This window comes from Cervus elaphus, chromosome 19, assembly GCF_910594005.1.
Source record: "Cervus elaphus chromosome 19, mCerEla1.1, whole genome shotgun sequence".
In the NCBI taxonomy this organism is placed as follows: Eukaryota; Metazoa; Chordata; class Mammalia; order Artiodactyla; family Cervidae; genus Cervus; species Cervus elaphus.
In genome coordinates this window covers 64,233,416-64,257,551 of record NC_057833.1, presented here as the reverse complement: position 1 = coordinate 64,257,551, position 24,136 = coordinate 64,233,416, and the positions used below count along the sequence as shown (strand labels likewise).

The following is a 24,136-nucleotide window of genomic DNA, read 5'->3' as shown; positions in this document are numbered from 1 at the left end:
CAGAAGGTGGAGCTCTAAACATATCTGATACACTGGCTTTTTCTATGTATGCTTCACAAATGTGTGTAATGACGAGATCAAAGCAGGAGGAAAGTCTTTAGAAAAATGGTTCTGAAGAATATTCCAATTCTCTCAGGATAAAATTACCCACATCTGATATATATATATATGTTAACTCACAAAAAATATATTTAGGTTGTTCCTCTGAAACTTCCAATATACTGCCTATGATAAAAATGTAGGTATGGTAATTCCAAATAAAAGATAAAGTGCATTTAAGAGACACAGCTTAAAAAATCAGGACCACCGAACTGAATGTTGGCACGGGCATTAGCACTTACAAGCATCTCGGATGTAGAGCAACATGGCCACGAAGACGTAGTCAACCAAAGTCAGGGTGAGGCCATCAGCGAACAGGGCATCCCAGACGACCAGGAGGTCCTGCAGGGGGAACTCTCGTCCAAACAGCAACCGCACCCACCGCCTGCGGGAAACAAAAGCCAAACTCAGGGAACAGTACTTGTGAGAGCAATATAAAGAGGAATCATCTTCTCCTGCAACTGTGAAAAAAATCATAATTTTTAACTCATCACACTGAGCAAATATTACACAGAGAAATATAATACGGTAAAGTCCAAGTTTTAGACTTTCAAATGTATTTTGTAATTTTATAATGAGGCCACAATCATTAAACTTTATTCCTATAGGTGTACAACCCAAGTACAATATTTGAAAAGGGTAGAAATCTTTCATATGCATTAGAAATCATAAATCTCAAAAAAGGCAAGGATAAAAATGAATGTAGTCTGATAGTTACTTCATTTGTAAGGTTATGAATTAAATAATAATGTTCCAAAATTTTGTATCACTACTGACCTTTTTTGTTAACTAGACTCTTGCAAATGGTCATATGACAAAGTACTACAGTCAAACAGAAAACTGCATTCTGACATTTCACTCCTATGTAAAAATATTCATTTTAAAAGTAAATGTGAAAAAAAATAAAAAAAGTAAATGTGAAAAAAAAGACAGATGTTTTTTGTCAAGCATAGACAGTTATTTCAAATGAAACATACAATGATACTTGATTTTTAACTTCAGAATAACTTATCAAGGAGGTTATCTCTCTAGGGGTATTATTTCAAAACACAGTTACTTCTATGGCCAGGAGAATGGACATGGATGCTACAGAGCAAACACAGAAGCTAACAAGAATATTAAACAAGGTTTGTCTATAATTATATACCATAAATAGTAACACTTCAGACTTTGAGCAAATGCTAAGCCATTTATATCTAATTCTTATAAGAAAATTAAAACAATTCACTTGATATATTTTTATCATTTACTTCTAATTTTATATACATGGCTATAATTCCTTTACTCGAGCCTTTCTCTAGGAACTTCAGCTAGAAATCTATGTGATTCTATCATGCAACAAAGACTCAAAAATTCTAAATTTCTAGTACCAAGAAAAAGGACAGAATAGGGGACATTCTCTAAAAATTAGTTCAGAGATACTACCTCTTTGCAAAATTCAAAACCAAATATAACCATCTGTGAGGTTAAAGTGAGGCCCCAAAAAAAAAAAATTCAGATACTACTTTTTTCAGGGAGTATTACATTTAAGGAGGAATCAAAAAGCTGTAACAAAATAATGTATAATAACACATACGTATCACAGTTTATTAAGAACCATATGATCAAATACTTGAATTCCTTTATTCATATTACCAAATTAATCAACAGAAAAATTAAATTATATTTTCAACTACATCTTAAAGTATGTTACTCAATTTTTTCAGGAAGAAAATTTAATGCCTAAGTGACATTAGCATTTAAAAAATGTTACAGAATTGCTTACAATTTTTATCTACCTTTTAATTCTTACCCCACTGCTAATATGAAAGGTTGCTAACACAAAATACATTTATGTATTTTATAGTATGCCTATATTTATGTGGCTTAGAATAAAACATTATTTCTACACACACTTCTAATTCTTTTAAATTGAAAATGCTAATATTTACTATTTTAAGAAGTACAAAAATATCCCTAAATTACACAGGTTGCTCTTAATTAAAAATAATTAATTGCTTTTGTAAAGAGTGTTGGTGGAACCAATGGGCAAAGAATGGGCAAAGCAAAAAACGCCGGGATTAAACCATTTAAGCCTGTTAAAAGGACCTTTAAACTGATGACTGTATGGGCAAAATTAAGTGATTAAAATCATTTAGAACATGGTCATTCAGTTATCCAACTGGCACAACTGAAGAAAAATCCATCAAAGAAAAAACCTGATGTGGACCTAGTGTATAACGTGGTGACCACAGCTGGTAATAGGGTGCTTGTATAATTGAAATTTGCTGAGAGAGAAAGAACTTAAATGTTCTCACCAAAAATAATAATATAATAAACATGTGAGGTGATGGCTGTGTTACTTAAATATATGGAGGAACCCTTTCACAACATGCACCTACATCAATCACAATGATATATGCTACATACCTACAATTGTATTTGTCAATTATACCTCAGTACAACTGGAAAACAGAAGTAAATAAATAAATAAACTTGAGAATTATCTTGGTTTGATGGATAGGTAAACTTTGGCACTTTGAAAATTACATACTCTGACATTAAAGTGACTCCTCCTGGTTTCAGATCTGCATGCCAGCATAAACTCACCAACAACGTCATCCTAGGCCCTGAACCTGCCCGCTTCCCGCCTGGAGCTGACTTCCACGCTTTCCTTATTTGAACAAGCCCATGGTAACTCCTGCTGCAGTTTCCCCAGACACTGCTTCTGTGAGGCTTTATGTGGAGGGACCTTTTTTTCTGTGTGTTTTTCCTGTTATCTCCTACTGAAAGTAAAATGCCTTTTGAAAAAAAGGTGATGTATCATATTACAAAAAACATCATTTGTCAAAAAAAAAAAACTAACAAAGGTTAATATACGCCACAAAAATGCAATGCCATCTTTCCCCCTCTTCCTTAAAGTTCAAATTCCTCTCATTTTCTCAGGGACAATCACATCTTTGGTTTCATCACGGATAATGCAAAGAAGACAAAGGAGCCTACTTCTCAGAAATAATACATAGTCTTACTATTTTTGTAACAAAATGCTCAGTTATTGCCCAAACCTCCTGTCTTGCAACGTGCCTGCCGTTCCAGGTTGCGCTAGCCTAGCTTCGGAACCCACTCTGCAGCGACACACGTGGGCAGCCGCCTCCGCAGTCGGTCAGGCAGGGCACTCAGACACCCAGCAGTCGACAGTGAATAAAACACGCTTGCAAAACCACAGCACACAGGTCTTCAGGGCTCCCATATTTAATGTGGAATCTGTGATGTGCCGCTTTATAAGTGTTTTACATTGCTTTATTTTTAAGTTTCACCTTGCCGAGTACACTCGTAAATAATTCCGGGGCAAGGACCATATTCTGTGTGTGTGTGTGTGTATGAGAGAGAGACAGTGACATACAGACAGACACACAGAGAGAGCCAGAGAGCTCTTTGTAAGAGAACATTTTGCTTAGTGTTTTACATGTTCACCAAGATCTTTGTTAAACTCACTGTGATGCCACCTGTCATGCTACTTAGAAGCAAAGGTGTAGCTAAGTTGGAAATATAGGCGTTGATCTTGTCAGTGGCAGCATAAAAATAATTCAGGAAGTGGGGGAAACCCAGAAACACAGAAAGAAAGAATTAATTAGTAGATGTCTAGCATGTTCATCAGGTTGGCCAAAAAGTGTGCTCGGTTTTTCTGTACAATGTTTGGAAAATCCAAAGGACCATTTTGACCAGGGCTCTTCCCAGGTGGTGCCAGCGGTAAAGGGTCTGCCTGCCAGTGCAGCAGGCACGGCCTCGACCCCTGGGCTGGGAAGATTTCCTGGAGCAGGAAACGCAACCCACTCCGGTATCCTCGCCTGGAAAATCCCATGGACAGAGGAATCTGGCAGGCTACAGTCCACGGGATTACAAAGAGCTGGACACGACTGAGCGACTGAGCACAATATGTAAGATTCTTAGTGGGTCGTACATGTAAGGATATTAAATTAAAGCAAAATATAGTTTCCTCTATTTAATATGCACTTACAGGAAAATTAAGGCCAAATTCTCAAAATATTTAAGAAGTCCTGGTATGACTAATGGAATGCTTTGGGACCAAGAATGATCTTATCAATAATTTAATCACTTTTATCCCAACTAGATTTAGTTCATACACATATCCACCACACAAAACTTCCTGTGCTATTTTGGGCTTTCTTCATTGAGCTTAAAAGCCAAGAAAAAAATTCTTTATGGGATGAGTTACCAGTAGAAAGTATTTCTGTGTGCTTTTGTATTCTCAGAAAGGAAAACGTACTCTAAGAAATGAGGTCTTGTAAAGGAGTCACTCCTAAAATTAACATGCTTTTATTGCAGTTAAAAATATTTAGCGAGAGTTTAAGTTACACTTAAGGGTAGCATTAAACCTTCTTTTAACTTCAGTTTAATTGCTTGATACTATTAATCTTGAATTATGTACATTACACCTACAGATTGCAACGCTCGTAACCATGTACCTTTTATCACTTGTGTTAATACAATAATTCATATTTTACCAGACTTACTTAGTAATTAAAATCTACACAAACCAAAAAGACCATCTGATGTATTAAATGTAATAATAAACCACCCAAAGACAGGACAGTCTCTGTGTCTGTACTCATGCGACACTACTCTCATTTTTAAATTTCTATGTAATTAAGCTGCTATTCCCTTGGGATCAGTAACTCCTGATGGTGTTATTGCTTAGTGAATGACCCATGGAAACACCAAGAAAAACACACTTTTTACTGATCAGCTTATGAAAATGACCAGTTTGACTGAGGTTTAAAAAAACAGCCTTGCTCCAACATGGCTGTGGTGGGTTATATATGCAGAAAACAGTTACTATACTAAATCTTCACTTTTTTTTTTCTTCCGAGATATGGGTACAGCCACCTCAGAAGAACAAGTAAAATGGAAAAGGTATATTCAACTTAATTTAACAAACATTATTAGGGCAGCTTAAGTAACCTGTGATCATGAAATGATATCACTGGAAAAGCATATAAGAACACCAAAGCACAGTTAGATTTTTGCTTAATGATATCAATCTTGTCTTTTGCTTTTGTTCACATGGGCTTTTCAAAGGTAATAGTTTTCCAATGACTGGTGGAGAAGGAACACAGAATCCAAATTTGGTGTTTGTATCAGAGAAAAACAAAAGTAAACCAAAAGTAAACCAAAAGGCCTGATCTTTGTGACTGTCACCTCTCTGATTGAATTTAGGCTCTTCTTATATTGGGTTCCTCTGCACTCAGTTCCTTTGAATTAATTTACCTTGAGTCTTCCTTTATGTCAACTCTGGCAGTCTTAAAATTAGAATAAAATATTGAAGTTATTATAATTAGGGTCAGAAGGCATTCTCATCTAACTTCTTTGGAGAGCAAAGGCACAAAAGATGGAAGACAAAATAAATAATTTTTCTCCAGTTTCCCATTTATTCTAACAGCTCTGCAGAATAAATTATTAGAAGATGCTTAGCCTGTTTGCTGGTTTTTTTTTACCTAGTCAAATATATCAATTTGGTCTTCTTAAAAATATCTGGGATCTGCATACATTACAGAAACATCTGAATACTTCATGTCCATCAAACTCTACTGCAAAAACACAAGAAACTGCAACTTCAAATTAATTATTATCTTTAAAGAACTCAAATCTACTTTCTAAGCACTCCTTGTAATACATGGTTGAACCAGCTTGAATTTGGCTTTCTGGGAAAACATGCTAAACCTAACTTAATCCCCACAGAATAAGTACATGAACTGTTCAAAGTATATTTTTGACTTTGGGGAAAATTCCCTGTTCCTTTCAGAGGGCAGCACATAGCCCTTTATTAAGGAAGGCTTCTTTTTCCAAAAATAAGTTCCTAATAATTATTGCCATTCCTACTGTAATTTATTCTCTTTGGCAAGGGCTGGAAGCTGTTTTGTCAGAACAACTGCAATACACCCTTGGCAAAAATAGCCTGAATGGAAAGCAGAGCCTTGTGCATCCATGATTTTCCAGGGGCACAAGATGCTCTGAGGCCATGGGGCACAGAGAATGACCATCACCTGTCTACAGACACGCACACGTCCCTCTTTAAGAGGCAGACCTGCCATGTGGATTACAAGCATGGCGCTTCAAGGACTGCGGAACTTCAGGATGTATGATTTACCAGCAAGTTCAGATAAATCTACTGAAAGATGGTCACAGTCCAATGCCGCTTTAGTTCTGAGATGAGACTGTGCTCTCACTGCTGAGCACTGCGACCGGGGTGCAGTTGGAATCCCAGCTCTGACCCGAGCGGAACCGGGGATCAAGGCTGCGGAGACGCAATCTCCCTGCCCGATCCCTTATTCGGGCTTCACTACAGGGGAGCCACTGGGCATCCCCTTGAGAAAATGACTCGCAGGCCGCTCTGACCTGTGAATTACAGCACGAAGAACTGACGGATGGCTGCTGGTCACACTGGAGTAATTAAATTTAGGCTCTGTGAGAACTAGTTTTTATTTATACTACAAACAAATTTTACTTCTAGTAAGTCTATCAACAGGCTTTGTTCTGTCACTTTATCTCTAGGAAAGGGAGTTATGAGCGAGTCAGTGTTCTAAAAAAGCATACCGAGGCTTCCTGAAGATAATTGCTGCTGTCCTTCCTAATATGAAACTCATTAAAAAACAAAACTTATGCGACTTAATTTTTTTGAAACTGCCATAGACTATTTCACATAGCAATGGAATCAGCCTCACTGAGTAATAGTTTCCAATTTCCTCTGCTTAAATTTCCTAATGCACTCATAAACAGTAATATTGTTGGAGGAACTGACATGAGGTATAACCCTAAGCTAAGAAATGTCAGGATCCACAGGACTCAGGAGGGAAGCTGGGCCGCACATGCTCACATGTAGTCACGCTGTCCAGAGATAACGGCCCAGTAAAAACTCCCAGCTAAAGGGTCAGTGACGACAGTTTGGTTTCGTTTCCCTTCTCTTCTTCCCTTGTGATCTTCTCCAGCAGATCACAAGCTCCGTGGGGTTATTTGGTGTTGGACAGAGTACAGGAGTTAATAAATGTTTACTAAAATAATACAAATTAGGACTTCTTTGGTGGTCCAGTGGTTCAGAATCCACCTTTTGAAGCAGGGGGTGCACGTTTGATCCCTGAGTGGGGATCTGAGACCCCAGAAGCTGTGGGGCAGCTGAGCCTGGGGGCCACAACCGGGAAGCCAGAGCTCTGCAATGCTGAGCACTCCAGAGCCTGGGCTTCACATGAGAATCCCATGCGCACAACCAGAGAAAGCCCGATGCTGCAAGGAAGACCCCGTATGGCCAAAAGCAAAAATAAAAACAAAACCAAAATGAACATGAATTGCCCTTTCCCAGGCCCACTCTTGTTAACCAGGGATCTTCCGGATCTTGAGCTTGCATCAGTGATCACTCACAGGTTTCCCAGCTGCTCATCAGACATGCCCCTGTGCTGCCCTCATCTCTGGAGGGATCCCTGGGAACACACACTAGTAGTAAGTGACCACACCGGGGAAGGAATTGATCAAGGTCTCCTAAGCCCGCTGGGGCGTTCTCCCAAGCCCGCTGGGGCGTTCTCCCTTCACTTCCTAAACTCTGGCTCCCTGCCTGCCTGCACCTTAGATGCGCCGCAGCTGTGGCCTGGAGTCTGCTAGGACCTTGCCCTCAAAAGTGTGATCCTAGGACCAGACGCATCACTGGGGAGCTTTTCAGAAAGGATGAAGACTCCTAGGCCCCCAATACAGTCCTGCTGGGTCACACTCTTCGTTTTGACACGACTCCAGGAGATCTCTGTGCATACTAAGTTTGGGAGCCACAGACTAGGTGGCAATTCTCGGTCTCCTATTCACTTTGGTGCCAGCTGTCAGCGCTCCTAAACCCACCATGCGTGCCTGGGAAACGTTAAGCCGGGAGGAGAGGAGAGGCTGAAACTACCGGACGGCTCTTCTAATTAGAGTAATGGTCTCAAGCTTCAGTGTGCATCACACATGCCTGGAGGGCTGAGTATAACACACTGCTAGAACCCATGCTGAAAGTCTCAGAGTCTGATTCTGAGATTTAGATGGGGCCTGATCATTTGCATCCTGAACCAGCTAGTTCCCTGGAGCTGTTGATGCGGCTGATCGCATCACAGTATCACAGTATGAGAACCACCAGATGAGGTTCTGGTTTCTGTTCCCATTCCCTCTTAGTGCTGGGTGGGGGTCTTCTAGTCAGTTTACCCAACAGGTGTGGTCACTGGACCCATGCCCACTAAACATCTAATGGCTGGGACAGGAAGCACACACAAGCCAAACCTCTCTTAACATTCCATCTCTATTAACATCGGTACCTCTCCCCCCAAAGAAAAACATTACTATATAAACATGATCCAATAGAAAGGGGAGACACAGACACTAGGGAGAGGGAGGAGGCCTCCCGAAGGCTGGGAGAAACTGGGCCATTCTGATTTCTTTAAACTTCCTCCCAGTATATCACAAGGTGAAGAAAGGCCAAAGCGACATAAACATTGTGACATTTTAAAAGTTAACATTTCCAGGTCAAAGTTTCTAAAATATAAATTTACTATAATGGTTACATACAATCTCAGTTGAAGGTGGAGTGAACACTCTTAAGTGTGGGGTCCTCTGTGTTCAGTCCTGATCTGAAGACTCTCCTGAGTGCTCTTGCGATCCGCTCTAAGGAGGTGAGAGTCGGGATGCGGCAGGACCCGGGTGACTAGCTAAGCACAGAGATACAGCCCATGGTGTGTGTGCGGGGGTATCCAGTGCGTACAGGGGGCAGAGAACCCCAATGCCACCAGGACTCGAAAGGGCATTCTCCTACTCCCCAGGTGGAAGTGCTGCAATGCTGGGAACCTGGCTGAATGGTCATCCATTTGGTGCTTTCTGTGTTACCTATAACCCATTCTTACCCTAAGGTTCTGTGCTCAGATGGATCTGTCTAAAATAAAACATGACTTTAGAATGTTCTACCTGGAAAAATAAAGAGCTAAACTCTAAAAGGTGTGCTCCCCAATGGTAATATTACCATCCACGATGTCCCAGTGGAAGAAACTTCAGGATAAAGGAGTTTCCCTGGAACTTCTCAAATCTCCATGCACAGCTGAAGCAAAGGAACACCACCCGAATGCGGACAAGCAGATGCTAGTTATTCAAAGCTTGCTAGAGCGAGGGAATCAGCTACCACCACTTGCTTTCGGCAAAGGACTGAGAAAGCTTCATGGTGAAACAAACAGAAGGCTTCAAGTCTGCTCGACTGGAAGCCGTAAGGGTGGCGCTGGCTGACGAGAGGGGGGAGCCATTTGTGACGGATCTGGGGCGCATGCTAGCTTTCTCTAGTTGGTCCTGAGCTGGAAGCAGGCAAAAATCTGGGACCTGGCAGTCCGTGACCAAATCCTGACTGTTGGGGGCTGATTTTGCTGTAAAGGTGGTGGCTTGGCATCTCACACAGGCCAGCAATCCCTTGTTCTAGACGGCCCGGCGATTCTCCACTCACACATTCAGTCTTTTATACAAACGCCAGGCTGCTGGGCCCCCGCCTGTGTCCAGTTTAGAATGAGCTACAGTCCCAGCTTCACAACAATCCTGTCTCCAAAGCCAGACAAGGTAGAGAGGCAGGGGCAACGGGTGTGCTGTTTGCCTCTTTACAGAAGTTTATGAAAAGCATGAAATAGTGAAACAAATTCAATTCCCTATGTGATCAGAGAGGAGCTGTGGAGGCCTCTGAGGATTTAATCAAGTTTAAGAACCCTCTCCTCTAAAACAGACACACATCCATACACATACTCATGGGCAAGCCATTTCAGGAGTTCAGCTGATCCATGGACCTTAAATTAAGAAGTCATGCTCTATATCATCATTATTTTACTTTAGAGGCTTGTATTGCCATGGAAAGTTACATTATACTGAAAGGAATACACAGCTTCTTTGTGCCTATTTCAAATTATCTCCTTGCATTTTAAAGGACTAGCAGAGCTTCTATCCTGAAAAGCGTCCCTGGATTAAGTGCCTGCTACTGAGGGGCTAATCTTTGTGGCTCGGCTGGTGAAACAGCCTATAAAGTCAGCCCCATACTGGAAAAATGTCCATGGCTTGGCAGCACGCACCTCTGCTAAGCTGGGGGCAGAATGGCTGGGGAGGACGCCATGGACATCCTTCACTGACTTCCTCTGCGGGCACACCCTAGCCCTGATCAGACCACAAGTAAGGTGACTTATGAAAAACACTGAGAATCTTCACTGAACACGTGCTTCCTGAAGAATTTCAACTGTGTAGCAGGTACTATGCCAGGCCCTAGACTCTGACATGCTGACCACTTTCAATCATTAACACCCAAAGGAAACTCTGAGTTCAGTCAAAGTCCCATCAGCCTGGGTTTCTCACTGCCACTCTGCTTTTCTGTGCCCCTCCCCGCTAAGTGTCCCCATCACCCAGGGTGTGTTCAGGGAATCCAAACTAATGGCAACATTAGCACAATATAATTAGGAAGGTAAAGACAATTTAAAACACCACTGAATACATTTCAAAGCCAAGTATTAATTGCTTTTGGATTATCCACCATTTGGGATTACATGTGCCCTAGTTCCCACCCACTAATGCAGGCGAATGAGGAGTCGCATGTGTCTGAATGGGGCCCAGATGCGTTCAAGGGGGTAGGGCCAACTGAAGGGTTCAGTGAGGAAGGAGGCCAGTCATACCGTCACCATCCAACCCAACTGTCCCGGTGACTCTACCAGTCGAAGCAAAATGGGAACAGAAGAGGGTGGAGTGGGCTGCTCCACTGGACCCCGGCTCTCTCCTGACAGCTGAAGTTCAGGGTCCAAACAACTTCAAAGTCAACTGTGTGTGTGCTTACGTCTTTAAGAATAGGAACAGATATACACTAAGCAAAAAAATAAAAAAACCCTATTTTCTTATGCATAGAAGATATAATTTGTAACGATTATGGCAAATATTATGCCTTATATGACTTTTTGATTTCTAGAAGTACTATCGAATATATGATCTAAAAATGAGCCCTGAACTCTCCAAGAGCAGTATTTCTTCAAGCGGCCTCTGGAATACATGTGGCAATAAATCACCTGTGGAGAAACTGCGTGTTTCAGAGACAGGGGGTTACTCCGCTCACCCTGCAGTACAGAGTGACGGGTCTGAATGGGCGGGCAGGCAGCCACTTGTTACAGACGCCTCAGCAGAGGCCCACGCACACCTCAATCAGAAACAGACTGCAGATGTATTCCGTTCCAAGCTCAGAGTCCCCTCTGCTTTTTCATATTCCTTTTGAATTCTCCTCTATAAGTCCAAAAAGATATCTAACCCAGATTTATATTTTAAAAATACCTCTGCACATTTGTGTCTAAGTCACAAGATTCAGAATGCACAGTAACTACTCTTATGATCATCTGTGTGGTCACCGAGTTTTTCAGAGTGGAAGAAACGGAGCTTTCTGAAGGACTTATTTTGATAAATCATGATCAGCTATTTCATGAGTACTTCGGTTACAATACAGTGGTAATTACAGCTACAGGACCCTACAAGATTTAGAGTGCTTCCTTTCAAGGAAACTCATTAAGGAAACTATAAAGAACTAAGAACTTACAAAGAAAAATTAATTGCCACTTTTGGTCAGCCGATTTTAGAAAGACTTATGAGGTCTAGGATTGTATATCGGCTCACAGAGAGAACAGAAACTCAGTGAAGTCTAGCTTACTGAGGGCATCATGGTACATAATATGTTCATAAATTAATCTGCTCGTAAAGCAACTCAAATATGAAGCACAAAAACATCCCATAAAATACTTTAAATTTATTTTCATCAACAGCACTCATTTCTTTTCCACATCAGCTAGCAGCTACTATGGCTGAGAGCTGGTCTGTGAAGCTACGAATCTCCAGTCTCCAAGGCGGAAATGCCACTCTGACTACAGCCTCCTATCTCAACTGGGTTTTCAGTCCCAGAATTCCTCTATGTCCTGTAAAGCTGTCTGTCCCGTAGAGTGAAAGCTATGCGGGTTATTATTTTGCTTATTTTGAATGGCTTTTTTGCAAGGTGAAAAATAATTTTAGTGTGTATGAGACACACAATGAGAAGTGACTTCCCTCTGAAGCGGCCTTTCCAAAAGCGCCTCTTCTGTGTGTTCCCATAACAGAGGCATTTTTAGGCACCTAGACACCTTTTAAAAACAGACATGGCGAGATACTATACCATGCATTTTAAAATCCAACAACATGATCAAATGGAAAGTATTCTAAACCAGCATTTACAGAAATACCTCCTCCTGTTCCGTGACTGCACAGTATTCCACAGAGTACATGTATCACGATCCAACCCATTCTTTAACGTGGGTGCAGTTAGACTCCTCCCGTTGTTATTACTCCTGACACTGCATTGATTACCACGTACAGGTCTTTGTGCTTATAAGTATACCTTGGAAAGAAGCAAACTGCGTCCTTCATGTGGTTGCTGCTGTTCAGTTGCCCAGTCGTGTCCGACTTTCTGTGACCCCACGGACTGCAGCACGCCAGGCCTCCCTGTCCATCACCATCTCCCAAAGTTTGCCCAAGTTCATCTCCATTGCATCCGTGATGCCATCCAGCCATCTCATCCCCTGACACTCTCTTTTTCTTCTGCCCTCAATCTCTCCCAGCACCAGGGACTTTTCCAATTAGCTATCCGCATCAGGTAACCAAAATACTGGAGCTTCAGCTTCCTTCCAATGAGTATTCAGGGTTGATTTCCCTCAAGATTGACTGGTTTGATCTCCTTGCTGTCCAAAGGACTCTCAGGAGTCTTCTCCAACACCACAGTTAGAAGGCATCAATTCTTTGGCGCTCCGCCTTCCTTATAGTCCAGCTCTCACAACCTAGTATGTGATCACTAGGAAGACCATAGCCTTAACTATATGAACCTTTGTCAGCAGAGTAATGTCTCTGCTTTTCAACACACTGTCTAGGTTTGTCATTGCTTTCTGATGTCATGGGTGCAGTCACCATTCACAGTGATTTTTAGAGCCCAAGAAGAGGAAATCTGTCACTATTTCTACCTTTCCCCCTTCTATCTGCCATGAAGTAATGGGGCCGGATGCCACGACCTTAGTTTTCTGAATGTTGAAATTTAAGCCGGCTCTTTCACGGTCCTCCTTCACCCTCATCAAGAGGCTCTTTAGTTCCTCTTGGCTTTCTGCCATTAGAGTGGTATCATCTACATATCTGAGGTTGTTGATGTTTCTCCCACCTATCTTGATTCCAGCTTTTAACTCATCCACCCCGACATTTCTCATGATGTGCTCAGTGTATAGGTCAAATAAACAGGGTGGCAGCAGACAGCCCTGTCTACTCCTTTCTAAATCCTAAACTAATCAGTTGTTCCACACAGGGTTCTAACTGTTTTTTCTTGATCTGCATACAGGTTTCTCAGGAGACAGGTAAGATGGTCTGGTTTTCCCAACTCTTTAAGAGCTTTCCACAGTTTGCTATAATCCACATGGTCAAAGGCTTTAGCATAGTTAATAGAACAGAGGTAGATGTTTTTTACGAAATTCCCTTGGTTTCTCTATGAGTAAGCGAATGTTGGCAATTTGATCTCTGGTTCCTCTGCTTTTTCTAAACCCAGCTTGGACATCTGGAAGCTCTTGGTTAGCATAATGCTGAAGCTCAGCATGCAAGATCTTAAGCATGACTTTGTTAGCATGGGAGATGAATGCAACTGACGAACATTCTTTAGTACTACCCTTCTTGGGAACTGGGATGAGGACTGACCTTTTCCAGTCCTGTGGCCACTGCTGGGTCTTCCAGATTTGCTATCATATTGAGTGCAACAGTTTGATAGCCTCCTCCTTTAGAGTAGCTCTACTTCACTTTGCCAACAAAGGTCTGTCTGGTCAAGGCTATGGTTTTTCCAGTGGTCACGTATGGATGTGAGAGTTGGACTATGAAGAAAGCTGAGTGCTGAAGAATTGGTGCTTTTGAACTGTGGTGTGGAGAATACTGTTGAGAGTCCCTTGGACTGCAAGGAGCTCCAACCAGTCCATCCTAAAGGAGATCAGTCCTGGGTGTTCATTGGAAGGACTGATGCTGAAGCTGGAACTCCAATACTTCGGCCACCTGATGCGAAGAGCTGACTCGTTGGGAAAAACCCTGATGCTGGGAAAGATTGAGGGCGGGAGGAGAAGGGGAAAACAGAGGATGAGATGGTTGGATGGCATCACCGACTCGATGGACATGAGTTTGAGCAAGCTCCGGAAGTTGGTGATGGACAGGGAGGCCTGGCGTGCTGCAGTCCATGGGGTCACAAAGAGTCGGACACAAATGAGCAACTGAACTGACTGACTTCATGTTACCTCAACACTTTAATTTTATTCTGGACTCTGATTGGAAATAGCAGTGAATGACTTCAGGAAAAAGGAAGGGGATCTGGGAATAGTAAAACAGTGGTTTTCAAAGTATGGTCCTTGGACTAGTAGCATCAGCATTACCTGGGAATTTCTTCAAACTGCAAAATTTGGACCTTCCCTACCCATATCTACTAAACCAGAAAGCCTGGCAGAATCTGAACATGCCCTCTGGGTGACTCTGATGCAAGCTCAAGCTTGAAGCCCCTATTTTAAGAATTATATGACAGAATACAGTTCTGGCCCAAAAGCTACCAGAGACCAAGAACATTTTAGTGATCTCTTTTTCCATTTCTCTCAGGCTACAGGGAAGTCTCTTTTCTCAGGCAGAAATTTTATTGTAATGTCAAATTCCAACTTTTCTCTTCATGAGTTTTTGAATATTCCACCTAAGAATATAAAATAATAATTTTATTCCAGTTTTGTTTATATCACTCTTCCACCTGGCATCTATTTTGGTGCAAAAAGAGAGGGACAGTTCATGGTTTACCAAAAAGCTAGTTAGTTCTAAAAATTGTATTATTGAATAATCCATTGTTTCCCCATTGATTTGAAATTCTACTTTTATCATATATAAAATTCCCATAGGTACTGAGGGTCCTATATGTACTGACACTTTATTTCACCAATTTCCAACTTTGTAAGTAAGGTATCTTTACAGCACATTTTAACAGGAGGTGGGGCTAATGACAAGTTTATTCCAGGACATTTCTGACTATACTTGAATGTATATATTAAAAAAAATAAATTGTAATTAAAAGTTTTGTGCTTGCATTTTCAGTTGAGGTATAACTGACATACTATTATATTAGTTTCAAGTATACGATACATGTATATATTGCAAAATGATCACCACAATAAGTCGAGTTAACATCTGTCACCATACAGAGTTGAAGTTTTCTTTTCTTGTTACTAAAACTTTCAATATTCACCCTGCTATTTCACTTTTCAATATGTAATACAGTATCATTAACTATAATCACATACTATACATTGCATTCCCATGACTTAGCCATTTTATAACTGGAAATTTACAACTTCCATAATTTATTTTTAATCTGTACATGCATATGTTATATTTTCTGTTATTTTAAACCACATAAACCATGAAAAAATATTTGTTACTTATTTCCCCACAAAGAAGCCTTCCCTATATATTAGTTGTATTATTTATGTGTCCTTATCAACTCATAAATTTTAGTTTTAATTCCTTCATTTTTTGCTTTCTTTAGATTTATTTTGCTGTTATTTTCCTCACTACTACAGATGAATATCTGATTCACTTTTATTTCTTCTTTGTTTAGTATTTCAGAAGTATCAGGCTAAGAACTTCTAAGAGTATTGTTTTAGTCAAAATCAATAAGCTCTGATCAATATACTTAATCATTATTTTCTAGAAATTATACAATTTCAGTTTTGACTTCCTTTTAATACAAGAGTAAAGAATTTAAAATGTTCAGTGTGAGGTTTGTCTAGAGGCTGTTTTCTATTTTTATTATTAATTTCAAGTTTTGTTGCCAAGAACTTGTACTGGTTCTACTGTGTGAAATTTATTGAAGCTTTTCTTTGCGGCTACTTTAAAAATAAGTATCTGTGGACATGTTAATTTCATTCTGCTTCGAGTACAGTGAGTTTGATACTGATCACTTAGATCTGACTAATTAAATGTGAATGGTTAGGTTCTCTACATCCCTGCTGTCCAGTGAGCTGACCTGACTGACCTTGAATGAGGAGAGACACAAGTCATTTATTACTACTATGTTCTTATGTATTTTTCCTTATACTTCCTGCAGCTGTTAGATGATAAATTCTGAGGGTTTTCGGAGAGGAAGGATGGGGAGGTATGTAAGCATTAAAGAAAGCTCTTCCTCATGAAGAGCTTTTTCACTATAAAATGATCTCATTCAATGCTGTTTACTTTAAACTCATTTTGTCTGATATGAATATTATTAGACCTCATTTTCATTTGCTTTTCTTAGTATGCCTGGCAAATTGTTTTATTTTCAGTTTCTTTTACTTCAGAGGTGATTTTCTTGCAGTAGGTTGGGTTTTATTTTATTTTTTAAAATATTTCCCTTTTAGAAATTGATGGAGTAGCTGGAATGACACAAAACTAGGCAAAATATATGAAACACAGAGACGTTTTAGAGAATAGGCAGCACAGCACCATGGTACCTGACATAAAGGGGGAAAAACACGGGGAACCCTGTAACTGGCTTTCTGTCTGAAAGTCCTTTTTTGAGCACATAGCACGACAAAGAAACCCAAAGCCAAGTGCACTGGTCCTGCTGGGTTGAGAAGACAGAAGGGCTCGGGGAAGTCTGCGGGACATGATAACTTTACAGGAGGGAGCTCTGCAGAGAAAGAACTCAGAAGTCTGTACAGGGGTGTGGAGGGGTCTCCCTGACTTTCTCACTGAGTGCTAAGGTGTGTATATTTAGCATGAAATTCTAGCAGGCTCAGCAAAGAAAAACTACCTAAGGAAGAACTCCTCCTGGGGCATGTAAAAATTACAAGGTTTTACAAGGATGGGAAACATCTATGCTCTGACTAGACAGGCTTGACAGAGACTGGTATACACACAGAAAATCTAGTAGAAATACCCAAAGTGCCAGGCCAGAGTTGCAGGGCTTAACTGGCTTTTGGGAAGAGGATACATTAGAATGACACTTTTTTTTAAAAGTGTAAAAGCAAGTATCAAAAAGATCAAGATGATCCAAAAGTAATTTAACAGAGTGCCAAAAGTAAACTCAACATTCTCTAAAGACAGACCACAAAATATAGAGATTCAACAACATAACATTCAAAATATGCAGCATTAAAAAACTCACAAAGCATGTGAGAAAAGAGTAATATGTGACATACAACTAAATGTATCAGAAAGGAATAATACCAATTTTACACACTCTTCCTAAAAATATGAAAGAAGCAGAAACTCACATTGAGATTCCAAGCCAAAAAAAGACACCCAGGAGAAAAACACTGACAAATGTCCACCATGAATATAATAAGCATGAACTTCTTTAACAAATTAGCAAGTTGTATATAAGTGCAACAGAGATCAGAAAGGAAGAATTAAATGATCTGCAATTGTAGATGATATAATTTTCTACAGAATCTCAGACAGTCTATAAAAAAGTTAAACTGTAGTAAATAGCTTCGGAAAGGATACAGGATGCAAGGTCAATATACCAAAATCAATTATATTTTTATGTACTAGGAATGAGCAACTAGAAACTGAAATTAAAAGAATTAGCATCTTCTAACTGTGCCTTCAAATCATGAAATATTTAGGGATGACTACAGTAAGTATAATACTTATAAGCTGAAAACTACCAGAAAATGAGAGAAATCAATAAAGACCTAAATAAATAGAAAGATACACTCTATTTATTGGCTATAAGAGTCAGCACTACAAACTGTTCATTTTCCTAAAGTTAATTTCATACATTTAGTATAACCAGAATCAAAATCCCAGAAAGATTTCCAGTGAAATTACAAGCTGGTTCAAAAACGTGAGTGGAAAAGCAAAAAATTAGGAATAACCAAAATAATTTTAAAACAAAAAAGCAGAGTTGGAGAACTCATCCCACGTAATTTTCATCGTTACCTAGATCAACAGAGCAGAATAGAGAGCTTGGAAACAGACCTATATATAAGCGGTCAACTGGTTTAGCTAAAGATGTTAAGGAAAATCAATTGTGAAAAACTGCTCTTTTCACAAATGATGTTGGAATAACTGCACATCCACTATTAAATAATTAAGCTTAGAACTATACTTTACACTTTACACAAAAATTAAACTGAAAAACAGACATAAAGGCAAGAACTGTAAAATGGCTGGAAAATAAGTGCGAGAAAATTTTGTGATATTACTGTATTGCAAAGATTTCTTAGGATACAGAAAATTCTAGTTATAAAAGGAAAAATGGTAAATCAACCTTTGTCAAAATTAAAAATGTCTCTTTGAAAGACAATGCTAAGAAAATGAAAACATGAGCTACACACTGGGAGAAAATATTTACAAAATATATATTGAAAAATATTTCATGAATGTACAAATAATTCTCATAACTCAACTGTAATAAACAAATACCTCAATTTTTTAAAATTACCAGATGTCAACAGACACTTCACCAAAGAGATATCAGTAACAAGCATATGAAAACATACTCAAAATGATTAATAATTATGGAAATACAAATCACAACCACAACAAGCTACCACTGTATAATCACAAGAATGACTTGGAAAAAAAAGACAAAACCCAGCAGTGAAAAGGATACAAGTGAGATCCTCACACACTACTGGGGGAGTGCTCATTTTGAAAAGCAGCCAGAAAGCCACCTGGCAGTTTCTTATAAAGTTAAACATATATTTACCGAGCAAACCTGTGTCTATCTCCTTGAAATTTGAGGAGTGAACTAAATTCACATAAACAACTGTACACACGGTTTATACTATTTTTTTTTTCTTTCATAACTAACCCAAACTGGAAAAACTCAAATGTTCTTCAACTAGTACAAGGATAAAACAATTGTGGTACATCCAAACAGTGGAATACTACTCAGTAATAAAGAGCAACGAGCTATTAATACAAGCAACCACATGGAAAAATCTTAAATGTCTTATGATAAGTGAAAGAAACTTAAAAATGAAAACATGAAAAAGACTTAAGTGAAAAGGACTTAAAAAGCTACATACTATGTGATTCTATTTGTGTGATATTCTAGAGAAGACAAAACTATAGAGACAGGCTATCAGTGGTTGCAGGGACTAGACTTCAGGGAGAGAATAACAAAAGAGCAAAAAGGAAATTTTGAATTGAAAAATTACTTCTAAGTACTGTGCATGTGCTTAGTCACTCAGCCATGTCCAGCTCTTTGCAATCCCTCTGTCCAGGAGATTCTCCAGGCCAGAATACTGGAGTGGGTTGCCATGCCCTCCTCCAGGGGATCTTCCTGACCCAGGTCTCCCACATCGCAGGCAGATTGTTTACCGTCTGAGCCACCAGGGGAGCCCAAGAATACTGGAGTGAGTAGCCTATCCCTTCTCCAGGGCATCTTCCTCACCCAGGAATCAAGCCGGGGTCTCTTGCATTGCAGGTGGATCCTCTACCAGCTGAGCTACCAGGGGCTAAGTACTGGGTATGGTGCAAAGGTACGTTTTTGTCAAACTATACTTCAAAAACCCTTGTCATGCAGACACTGAATGCTAAAAAGACATAACCCTAAAGGTCAATAAGGAATGAATTAAAAAAAAAAACCCCACCCATGTTAATATTACAAAAGTGGGTAACAAATGGTGAAATAGATAAATTCTATGTTACTGTACTTGCTCCTAGAGCACTAGAAATGTAATGTGTAAGGAGGAAATCTCAGGAACATTAAGTAATCTTATAGAAATATAGATAGGTACTGTTATAGAAGAGGTGAAAATTTGTCCTGATGTTCAAACACTGATAAAAAGAAAACCTGAAGTAACTATTCGAAGACAGCAGAGCTGTTTTCTACCTAGACAGGGACACTGGAGGGTAAGAAATGGCAGAGTCACCACCACTTCAGAGGTGCTGCAAATTCTGGTGTTCTCCAACAGGCCTATATGACTGACCTCCCAGAGTTCTCAAGTGGCTGTATCATTCATTCTGGAAAGGTTTTATAGCTGCATTCAGTGGGAGAGACAGAGTAGAGTGTGTTTGCTCCAACTTACCTGAAAACAAAAGCTCTCTATCTAAATACTATAAAAAGTCATCTCAAACTGAAACTATCCAATACCAAACTCCTAACCCTCTCAACTACCTTTCCCAATTTGGCAAAGAGCAACTCCACACTTCTACTTACTCAACGACCAAAACATTGGGAATTTTCCTTTATTTCTTTTCCTCTCATAACCCACATTTAGTCCATCAGCAAATTTTTTTGAGTTTTCACCTGCAAAACATATTCATAAACTGACCTTTTGTCACCAACTTTACTGATACCATTATCATCATCTTCTACTTTGAAAAACCAATTTTAATTTTTAAAATTAGTCTTTTACTTAATGAAAAAATATTTGAGGGCCCTTAGGAGCACCTAAATACATAAAGCATATATTAACAAATATAAAGAAACTGATAGTCATACAGTAATAGCAGGGGACTTTAACATCCCACTTACATGAATGGACGGATCGTCCAGACAGAAAAAGCAACAGGGAAACACTGGCCTTCCAGGACACGTTAGACTAGGTAGACTTTATACATATCTATCTATCTATATATATATAACATTCTTCCCGAGGAGAGGTCAAATTCTAGGCCATAAAACAGGTCTCAATAAATTTAAGAAAACTGAAATCTGATCAAGCATTCTAATCTGACTACAATGCTATAAGACTAGAAATCTACTAAAAGGAAAAAAACCTACAAACATGCGGAAATTAAATAGTGTGCTACTAAATAACCAGTGGGTCACTGAAGAAATTAAAGTGGAAATTAAAAAAAAATAGAAACATGAGGATACAAAAATCTAAGGAACAAAACAAAAGCAGTTCTAAGAGGGAAGTTTATAGCAACAAAACCTTACTTCACGAAAGAAGAAAAATCTCAAATAAACAACCTAACCATACATCTATAGGAACTAGAAAAACAATAACACCCTAAATTTAGTATTAGAAAAGTCATAAGGAGACTTAAAAAACCTTGAAAACATCAATTAAGAGCTCACTCTTTGAAAAGATAAACAAAATTGATATACCTTAGGTCAAATTTATCAAGAAAAAAAAGTCAAATAAATCCAATCAGAAATATAAAAAGAGAACTGAGAATTGATATCATAGAAACAGAAAGCATAAGAAATAAATATGACATTGCACATGTTGCATGCTAAGCTGCTTCAGTTGTGTCTGATTCTTTGTGATCTTATAGACTGCAGCCTACCAGGCTCCTCTGTTCATGGGATTCTCCAGGCAAGAGTACTGGAGTGGGTTGCCATGCCCTCCTCCAGGGGATCTTCCCTACCCAGGGATTGAACCTGTGTCTTTTACATCTCCTGCATTGGCAGGCAGGTTCTTTACCACTAGCACCATCTGGAAACCCTAATGTGACATTGTGTTTATGTTAAGTCTCTCAGTCGTGTCCTACTCTTTGTGACCTCATGGACTGTAGCCCACCAGGCTCCTCTGTCCACGGAAATCCCCCAGCAAGAATACTGGAGTGGGTTGCCATTCTCTTCTCCATGGGATCTTCCCAACCCAGGGAATGAACGCAGGTTTCCTGCATTGTAGGCAGGTTCTTTCATCTGAGTCACCAGGGAAGACCCTCTAATATGACATCATATGCCAATCAAATGGACAACCTAGAAAAAATGAATGTATTCCCAGAAATATACAATATCCTGACTGAATCAGGAAGAAATAGAAAATATAACAGAGCAATTACTAGAAATGAAAGTGAGTCAGTAATAGTAATTTAAAAACCTCCCAATAAACAAAAGTCCAGGACCAGATGGCATCACAGGTGAAGTGTACCAAATATTTCAGGATGAGTTAATGCTTATCCATCTCAAACTATTTCAAAAAGTTGAAGAGCAAAAACACTTTAGAACACATTCTACAAGGTTAGTATTACCCTGATACTGAAATCACAGAACTATGCCACAAAATAAGACAATTAAAGGCCAATATCATTGATGAACATTGGTACAAAAGTCCTCAACAAAATATTAGCAAACTAAATGCAAGAGTACATGAAAAGGATTATATACTATGATCAAAAGGGATTTCTCCAAAGGATGCAAGGATAGTTCCATATTCACAAATCAGTCAATGTGATACATCATATTAACAAACAAGAATAAAAATCATGATCATCTCAATAGATGCAGGAAAAGGTTTCTACAAAATTCAAATCTATTTACGACACAAATTCTCAATAAGATGGGTATAGAGGGAATATACTTCAACATAACAGAGGCCATGTATGACAAACCTAGAGCTAACATCATGTGAAACAGTAAAAACTGAAAGCATTTTCTCTAAGCTAAGGAACAGGACAAGGATACCAACTCCCACCACTTTTATTCAACAGATGAGCCACAGCAATCAGACAAGAAAATGAAATAAAAGGCTTTTTCCTTTTGGAAAGGAAGAAGTAAAGCTGCCACTGTTTACAGATGACAGGATATTATACATAGAAAATACTAAAAATGCCACCAAAAGGCAATTAGAATAAATACACTAAAGATGCAGAAAAAAATTAATATTCAGAAATCTATTGTTTCTATACACCAACAATGAACTCTCAGAAAGAGAAATGAAGAAAACAATCTGACTTACAATTGAATCAATAAGAATAAAATATCTAAGAATGACTCTAACCAAGGAGGTAAAAGATCTATATTTGGAAAACTGTAATACATTGATGAAAGAGATTGAAGACAATATAAACAGATGGAAAGATACACTGTGTTCATAGACCACAGGAATTAATATTGTTAAAATGAACTCCCAACCCAAGGCAATCTACAGGTTCAATGCAATCCTTATCAAGACTAATGACCTTTCTTTCCAAAATTTGTATGGAAACACAGAAGACACCAAATAGCAGGAAAAAAAAAATTGACCAAAAAAAAAGCAAACCTGAAGGGATCAAACTACCTGATTTCAAACTACACCACAAAGCTATAGTACTCAAAACAGTATAGTAATAGCACAAATACAGACACGCAGATCAACAGAACAGAAAGCCCAGAAATGAACCTATACTTATGGACAACTATTCTATGACCAAGGAGGTAATATACACTGGAGAAAAGGACAGCCTCAATAAGCAGTACTAGGAAAACTGAACAGCTGTATGCAAAAGAATCAAATTGGACTACTCACACCATATGCAAAAGTAAACTCAAAAGGAATTAAGGACTTAAAGGTAAGACCTGAAACCATAAAACTTCTAGAATAAAACAAAGGCAGCACTCTACTTGACATAAGTCTAAGCAATACATTTTTAGATCTCTTTAGGCAAGGGAAACAGAAGCAAAAATAAACAAATGGGACTATATTAAACTAAAAAGCTTTTGCACAGTGAAGAAAACTATTAATAAAACAAAAAAGTTACCTACTGAGTGGAAGAAGATATTTGCAAATGATATACATTTTGGTAAAGGGTTAATATCTAAAAATGGCAAAGGACTCATAAAACTCAATACCAAAAAAACAAACAACCTGATTAAAAAAATGAGCAGAGAACTTGAATAGACATTTTTTTCCAAAGAAGACATACAGATGGCTAACAGGCACATCAAAAGATGTTCAAGACCACTAATCATCACAAAAATGCAAATCAAAATCACAATGAGATATCACTTCACATCTGTCAGAATGGCTATTATAAAAAACAAAACAAACCAGCAAATGACAAGTATTGGCAAAGATGTGAAGAAACGGGAATCCTTGTGTACTCTTGGTGGGGGTATAAATTCATGCAGCCACTATGGAAAACAGTGAGGAGGTTCCTCAAATAATTAAAAGTAGAACTACCATATGGTCCAAAAATTCCTCTTCTAGGTATTTATCCAGAGAAAATGAAAACATTAATTCAAACTCATCTATGCACCCCAATGTTCATAGCAGTATTATTTACAATAGTCAAAATATGAAAGTAACTTAAA

The 24,136-nt window shown here is 39.0% G+C and overlaps 1 protein-coding gene across 3 annotated transcripts in view; it reads right to left on the bottom strand.

Annotated features, from left to right (window-relative positions):
• TBC1D5 (TBC1 domain family member 5) overlaps positions 1–24,136 on the bottom strand; it is a 564,837-nt gene that overhangs the window by 157,243 nt on the left and 383,458 nt on the right. For all 3 annotated transcript variants that reach the window (XM_043875247.1, XM_043875248.1, XM_043875246.1), the window contains one exon: positions 342–484. In XM_043875247.1, the coding sequence (XP_043731182.1) occupies positions 342–484 (143 nt within the window). The remainder of the gene's footprint in view (positions 1–341; positions 485–24,136) is intronic.